Here is an 8,148-nt window from a genome sequence, read left to right on the forward strand (position 1 = left end):
AAATAAAGTAAAAATAACAAAACAAAGTAAAAATAAAAAGTAAAGTAAAATACACGTATGCCGACGGCGGCATATCTGTGCACACACGCAGGTTGTCCCACGGATCGATGATGTGGCGTGGCACACGGATCGATGACGTGGCGAAGGGTCCTATGCCGACGGCTGTGCCGTGGGCATACCTCTGCCACAGATAACCAAAGTAAAAATAAAAAATTAAGTAAAGTAAACATATGCCGACGGCAAGGCCGTCGGCATATCTGTGCACACACGGATCGATGACGTGGTGTGGCACACGGATCGTTGACGTGGCAGAGGGGCCTATGCCGACGGCTATGCCGTAGGCATACCTCTGCCACAGATATGCCGACGGCCGCCGTTACCGCCCGTCGGCGTAGGATCAACACCGTCAAATGGTCAGCGCTGACCGGGGACGTGGGCCCGGGCTATGCCGACGGCCTGTCCTATGCCGACGGGCCCCGTAGGCGTATCTCGGGCGGTCCCGACGGCCTCGTCTATGCCGACGGCCCCGTCGGCATAGATGGATGTACGCCGACGTCTATTCTACGCCTACGGCCTACCCTTGGCCGTCGGGATAGGTCCATAGATGCCGACGGGGGCCGTCGGCATAGATTTGGCCAGCGCATTTTGGAGCATTATTCGAGTTTCTGGTAGTGTATATGTGCATATTCATTGTGTATGAAATTGTGTAATGAATGCCAAATGTGTGCAAAATTGTGCAATGCATTTGATTTTTCTTTTTATGAATTTTTAAATGTGTATGAAATGTATATGATAGATTAGGTGATATGCTTCATTACTGCTCGGGCTATCAAGATGTAGTGCATGATGGGTTGTACTGCTAGCGGTGTGCCTTTTGTAAGCTCTGCTTGTAGATGCAACCCTAACCGCCAAGTACATTATAGAAGCCACCACTAATGGGTCGATTCAGAAGGCCCCTCGGTAATGTCCTCGCTGCTGACATGCCCCATCACTCGACCCATTTGTGGTGACCTATGTATCTAGGACACACTGCTCACAAAGCGGCTACTCCTCCGTACTGAGTGGTGCTACAATGATGAGGCCTCACTATGGATGGATTGTTCAAATCTGGGTTTAACCACCCCAAACTGCTCGAGCGACCGACTGACATTGGCAACTTGGGGGGGGGGGGGGGGGGGGGGGGGATTACACACATCAACAAGATAAGGGATGAATTTACATGTCTGATAAGTTTAGAGATACAAATGTATACTTACCCTTTCTTTATAAGCTAGAATAATTCATTTTTTTAACCTTGAACACCAGCCATTTCAATAACAAGTGTGCATGTCAAGATTGTTAGCGACCATGCTGGTTACACCAGCAAGCAGACTCATGAGCTTTACACACAATATGGCAACGCTGAACACTGCTAGCACCGTTATTATTCATGAGCACATGCATGTGCTAGTTTATTGCACAATCGAACGGAGTACTCAACACGGTCACACGGTCGTGGTTTACTCGGAACGTGTGCGTGAGCTAGGCCAGGGGACGACGCGTGCCATCTTTGTCAGCAGAGGTGAGCCCTGCCCAAAAGATGAGGGACTTAGTCCAAATGTAGAATACTAAAATACTTGTTTCTAGTATAAGCTCAATAATTTGCATTCCAGTGCAAGTTCGGATTCTAGTCCCATAGGTTCAATATAGTTTGCATTATTCCACTTTCTGCTTGCATTCTATAGTGACATAGGTTCAATAATTTGCATTATTTCATTGTAAGTAGGAAGTTGGAGGTTGGGACAGACTTGGTCTCTGAAGCGAGTACCTCCATATGACGGACAAATTAAAGATTCCCCATAGAAAACCTAGCAACTACCTCCACTTGTACACAACGACTACTTCCTCTGGTTGCTGATCAGCAACTGATAATAGGGGAACACTTTGGTAGCACTCGTAATAGATTGCCATTGAGCTGAGCCACCATCATGGCAACGCTTGCGGTTGTGGGGCATGCGGCGGCGGTGACGCAGCTCGTCGGCAACGCGTTCGGCCTCATCGCAAAGATCAAGCGGGCGGTGGAGACGGCGCGCCATAACAAGCTGGAGTGCGACCTCATCGCGCGCCGCGTGCCCACCATCAACGGGGTGCTGTCTAGCCTGCCGCAGGAACCGGAGGTGGTGGCGCCGCTGCAGGAGCTCAACATCACGCTGCAGGAGGCGCACGACATGGTCGTCGCCTGCCGGGATCGGAGCTCCGCCAATTTGTTCTTCAGGTCCCGCCGCCACGCCGAGTGCTTCACTCAAGTCAACCTCAGGATCATGTCCGACATCAACATCCTTAACCTCTGCCTGCTCAACATCATCGCCCGGCGGCAGAAGACGACGACCATCGCCTTGGTGCCATCGTCGGAGTCCTGCTCTGGCTACCCGCAGCAGACTCGGTCTCAGATGGTGGTGGTGCCCGATTGCCCCAGGATGTTCACGTTGGTGGAAATTGCGGCGGCGACAAACAACTTCGCCGTCGAGCTCGGCGCAGGCTGCTCGGGCAAGGTGTACAAGGGCCGCCTCCACGACGGCCCGGAGGTGGCCGTGAAGGTGCTGGACAAGCACGGGCGGCAGGACGTGGAGCACGCGTTCGTTACGGAGCTCGAGATCCTCTTCCCCCTCCGCCACGACCACATCGTGCGGCTCGTCGGCTGGTACACGGAGGAGAAGGACCCCATGTTCGTCTATGAGCACGAGCATATGAGCAATGGCACGCTCAGAGACCACCTGGTGCACGTGGGCCTGCGCACGCGCATGCGCGTGCGCCTGAGCGGCGGCTTTAGCTCGACGCCGGTGAGGGTGTGCTGGAGGACCCGCGTGGAGGTGCTGCTGGGCGTGTCCCGGGCCGTCGAGCACTTGCACTGCAGCGGCATCATCCACCTCGACGTGAGCTCCTCCAACATCCTCCTAGACGCCACCTGGATGTCGCGCCTGTCCGGCTTCGGGGCAGCGGTCCTGCAAGCGCCGGCAGTGGCGGGCGGCCAGGTGGTCGAGGAGGTCGTCGGCACGCCCGGGTACCTCGACACGGGGCGTGTCAGCCCGGCGAGCGACGTGTATAGCTTCGGGGTGGTGATGCTAGAGGCGCTGACGGGCGAGGATCCGGCCACCCTAGAGGTGGACTCCTCGCTCCAGGCCATTAGGGACGGGAAGCTGCGGGATGTGCTGGACTGCCGCCCTGCCGCACTTCGATGCGCTGGACCTGGTGGCGCACACCGCGGAGCGCTGCATGTACCCGCGGGGAAATGGCCGGCCGTCCATGACGGACGTCGTGGCCAGCCTTGAGAAGGCGCTCAGGATGATTCTCATTAGGTAGAGCGATGGCGACGACGACGACTCACCAATATGGGGTCAACTCAGTTGCCGTCAATGTAGCTAAGTTTTTTGGTTTCTGTTTAATTACACCTTTTCGTAAATGTAATTATGCTGGTGTGGCTAAGTTTTCTGATTATGATTTAATTACACTCGTTTTGCTAAAATGAATGGATTGTGATTTCGTGTTTTAATGCTACTCCTCTAGCATAGACGTCCCTCAATGCAAAGGTGATTAGATAAGGTGGTAAGTATATTAAATGGCTTAGAGGGTGTTTGTTTACAGGGACTTATTGGTTTAGGGACTTAAAAAAGTCCCTATAAGGGCCTGTTCTGATCTCATCCAACTTCACAAAACTTCACAAAACCAGCTTCCCTAGCCAGCTTCTTGCTTCACCTGGCGATTCCCAGACGTTCGGAGTCGAGCGTAGCTTCTCCCAGCGTTTGCAGCCTAGGTGGGAGCTTGCTGGGCCAGTTTGGGCCGCTTGGAGGCAGCCCAACTTGGGCCATCGATCGAGAGGAGGAGCCCCGTATCGATTCCATCGAGGGAGTGAGGAGAGCGATATGTTCCAGAGCGTACCGGTTCGATCTGAAGGCACTTGGCGGTGGCAACTCCATGTAAATAAGGGGAACTTCTCCTTTTCTATTCCGTGGAGCCGGGCCGACCGAGCTTCACGTTTTTGCATTGCGATTTAGCTCAGCTCCTAGAAGTTAGCTTCTTCGAACAAAAGCGTTCGGGCTGGCTTTTCTCTGAAGTTTTGTGAAGTTAGGAGTTGGATGAGATCAGAACAGGCCCTAAGTCCCATCTAAACCAAACAGGAGGGACTTATAGGGACTTAAAGTGGGCATTTGAGACTTATGAAATAAGACTCTCAAGGAGGGACTTATAGGGACTTATAGTTGTAATATGGTCTTATAGGGACTTATAAGTCCCAGGAACCAAACAGGTAGGGACTTTTTAGGGACTTGTGACTTATAAGTTGGGACTGAAAAAAGTCCTAGGACTTATGAACCAAACAGGGCCTTAGTGACTCAAGTCCCCAATGCAAAGGTGCTAACTTTTTGGGTGCTAAGCTTCATGTATTTAATTAGTTATAGACTCAGAATTATGCTTCCACCTAGGTACACGTGATTAGTACCGTTTCTTCCTGGGGTCATCATACTGCTCTCTCTCTTCTTAACTAGCAACACCACATCAGATTTTTTTGCTTAGTTGACAATCTTAGCACATGTACAAGATGGAGCTTTGGGAGGGGCCTAAACCGATAGCAGCCCTCAGATCTGTACTCAAAATGATCTCAATCGTCAGTCAAAATACCAGAACACAAAGAGGGGGAGCGAGGAGGGTGTGCCATCGTCAAGAATGAATTTGCTAGGAGTGAAGTAGGGGCGTCTAGATCTCAATTAGTCTGTTATCTTCAAGCATTAGTAGCGCTCCGATATGTACTCAAAAGGATCACAACCATTGGCATGAGCGCGAGGAGGGTGCGCTAGTGAGTATTGACAACAACAACAACTATGCTAGGAGAGATTATGTCGCCATCAATAGAATCCCAAACAAATGGAAGTATGTCACTCTACCAATTACCAAACTTAGCTAAGGGCTGGTCATCGTGGAGAGTAACTTGTACTAGTGTCATGCATACATACTAGTCTAAATTACTATCTTTATAGTGCAAAGTAACATAATAGTGGTGTCATAGATGGCTTCATTTATTAGTTTGTAGACTCATCCTTTCTCATGGACTTTGTATGTCGTTGAGGCCTGACATCTCTCTTCAGGGGTAGTAGCGAGGGAGGTTAGAGAAAGGAGGGGGAGAGCTTCATCATTCCACTCTTTGATTGACTCCACTTGTTGGCTCGTTTGTTTGTAACTTTTTAGAAAGTTTTATGATATAAAACTAGCTCAGTGCAGCAGATACGTTCTCCATTACCGACACTCAAGATTGACAAAGGTACACTCAAGAACATAGCCATACAATTGATACTAACAATTGTTCTTCATTTGCTCGCACAACTAGCATAGCACTAGTGCATAAACAGGAAGCAGTGTAAATGAATCAGCTCATCGATTGAATCCTAGTTTCATTTCATGTCTAAGTTTTACCAGGAAGACCGATGTTCAGTTTCTGATGCCTGCTATCGTTGCAGGGGCCGCATAGTTGAGGAAGATGATGTCCATTCATTCGGACAGGCAACGACTATCTAGGTTGTACGGCCTATCGGAGAAGGCATTCATAAGAGAAGAGCGGGCATGTATTGATTTGCATTGACAAGTCTTGCATTCTATCAAAAAATAAAATAAAATTCAAAAGATCAGTTTTGTCATCTCATTAGTAAATGACTTCCAATAGATATTTTCTTTTTTTCACAATTACATGTTAACTGCATACATTCACGAATTATACAAGCTCTTAGAATTTTGTTAATATATTTATTGCTCCTTTTTAAAATGGATATGTGTGCCAACACACGTACCAAAAAGTACGCAAGCAATCATTCTTGATACCAAGGTCATGCATATTTAATTAGTGAATTTTATTTTGTAGCTCAAATTTTCTCCATGATATAGCAACAACCAAAATAACAAAGAGTGCATTTAAAAAAAAGGCAGTATATGTAACAGACTAGATTGAGGGGCATAGTTGGATTAAGAGTCCAGACCAGAGACCCTTCTAAAATATATGCATTATAGGCCATAGCAACACAGGCGGGTTCTACTTGTTAGTAGTAGTAGAAATGTAAAAACTGGATTAAAACCTTTTTGCCTCACATGTAAAAAAAAAGGGTAAGAGAGAGCATGTTAAAATTTGCCTTTTGCATACGCACGAAGGAACGAATTTGCACTCAAACCGTGGGCCAAACCGTTGAAACCGCTGTGGTCGTGGTTTAATGCCGAGAGAAGGGCTCCCTTGCAAGTTGCAAGGTCGTGCATGCGAGAGGGTGCATGCATGGATTGTCAGACGAGCTTGACTTTGACAATTTCCTCGGGTCGTCGCCACCAACACGGTGCAGAGAGAGAGAGAGAGACGGACCAAGACAACGGCGCGGAGCCGTGCCCACTGCCCACGGACTTCGGCGTCGCTTCGCGCTCGCGCGTGCTACCATTTCCACAAACACCTCAAGCTCGCACGCGCAGATAAAAAGGCCACCTCCAATCGTCTTCCTTCTACTAGCACTAGCACGATACTGTACTGGCTACTAGGGGAACGTATTTGTAGAAGTTGTAGTGCACAGCTCATCGATCATGGCGTTGGCGGTGGTGGCGAATGTGGCCGCGGTGGCACAGCTCATCGAGCAGGTGACCGGCATTGTCTCCAGGATCATTCGGGCGGTGGCGACGGCACGCCAGAACAAGCAGGAGTGCGAGCACCTCGCGCTCCGCCTCTCCATCATCGGCGACGTGCTGCCTCACCTCCCGCGGCTCCCGGTGGTGGAGCGGCCACTCAAGGAGCTGCGCGCGGCGCTGGGCAAGGCGCACGAGATCGTCCTCGCCTGCCAGGATCGGAGCGCCGCCAACCAGTTCTTCGGCGCCCGCCGCCACGCCGATAGCTTCAGGGAGGTCAATGACAGGATCTACTTCCTTCTCAGCCTCTTCCCCATGGTCAACTATGCCGCCATCACCACCCATCTTGCTCGAATCAGTACCCAGCACATGATCACCGTGCCATCGCCGGGCTCTAGCTCTGGCTCCCTGCAGACTCTGACGGTGGTGCCCGATTACCCCTGCATGTTCACGTGGGCGGAGATTGTAACGGCGACCCACAACTTTGCTGACAAGCTCGGCCGAGGTTGCTCGGTGACGGTGTACAAGGGCCGTCTCCACGACGGCCCGGAGGTGGCCGTTAAGGTGCTGGACAAGCACAGGACGCATGACACGTTCGTGCCGGAGCTCGTGATCACCTTCCGCCTCCGCCACGACCACATCGTTCGCCTCGTCGGCTGGTGCGAGGAGGAGGACGACCGCATGTTCGTCTACGAGCATATGAGCAACGGCACGCTTAGAGACCGCCTGCAGCGCGCCAGCGGTGGCTCTAGCTCGTCGGCAGCGACGGCGCCTTGGAGGACCGTTGTCGCCGCGCTGCTGGGCGCGTCCCGGGCCATCCAGTACTTGCACTGCGGCGCGGAGCCAGTGGTCATCCACCGCAACGTGAGCTCGTTCAACATCCTCCTAGACATGAACTGGATGCCGCGCCTGTCCGGCTTCGGCGCGGCGGTGTATCAAGCGGCGGGCGAGGAGCACGGTGGCCAGCTCGTTGAGGAGGTCATCGGCACGCCCGGGTACGTCGACCCGGAGTACATACGCACGAAGCGCGTGAGCACGGCGAGCGACGTGTACAGCTTCGGGGTGGTGATGCTGGAGGCGCTGATGGGCGAGGATCCGGCCGCCCTGCAGCTGGACTCCATACGAAACGGGAAGTTAGCGCTGAAGGATGTGCTGGACCGTCGGCCGTCGCTGGACCCGACGCTGCCGCAGATGGAGGCGCTGGAGATCGTGGCGGACACGGGGAAGCGCTGCCTCTGCCTGTCGCGGATGGACCGGCCGGCCATGTCCAAGGTCGTGGCCAACCTCGAGGAGGCACTCCAAATGATACGCAGCCATGAGCCAATGTCCATGGCACGCTGGAGCCTCATTCGACGAAGAACCAATGAGAAATAACTACACTGGTGTGAAAAACTCTCTTATACCATATGAATCATAGGACATAGGGAGTAATGCTTAGTCAAACGACAAATAAAGCATCTGTATCCAAAGTTTTGTTTTTTGGTTGACCACCGAGAAGTTGTGATGCCGCTCCAGAAAGAAATTGTG

At 51.7% G+C, this 8,148-nt stretch overlaps 1 protein-coding gene and 1 pseudogene across 1 annotated transcript; both read left to right on the forward strand.

The window, feature by feature from the left end:
- The first annotated feature begins 1,922 nt into the window (after positions 1 to 1,922).
- Positions 1,923 to 3,443, forward strand: LOC147977590 (putative serine/threonine-protein kinase PBL28; annotated as a pseudogene).
- A 3,060-nt stretch (positions 3,444 to 6,503) lies between these two features.
- Positions 6,504 to 8,148, forward strand: LOC147977591 (putative serine/threonine-protein kinase PBL21). The gene has a single exon (XM_087516396.1). The coding sequence runs from the start codon at positions 6,583 to 6,585 to the stop codon at positions 7,993 to 7,995; it is 1,413 nt and encodes a 470-aa protein (XP_087372522.1). The 5' UTR covers positions 6,504 to 6,582; the 3' UTR covers positions 7,996 to 8,148.

Source organism: Triticum urartu, chromosome 3A (assembly GCF_056163025.1).
Source record: "Triticum urartu cultivar PI428250 chromosome 3A, HENAU_Tu73, whole genome shotgun sequence".
NCBI classification, from domain to species: domain Eukaryota; kingdom Viridiplantae; phylum Streptophyta; class Magnoliopsida; order Poales; family Poaceae; genus Triticum; species Triticum urartu.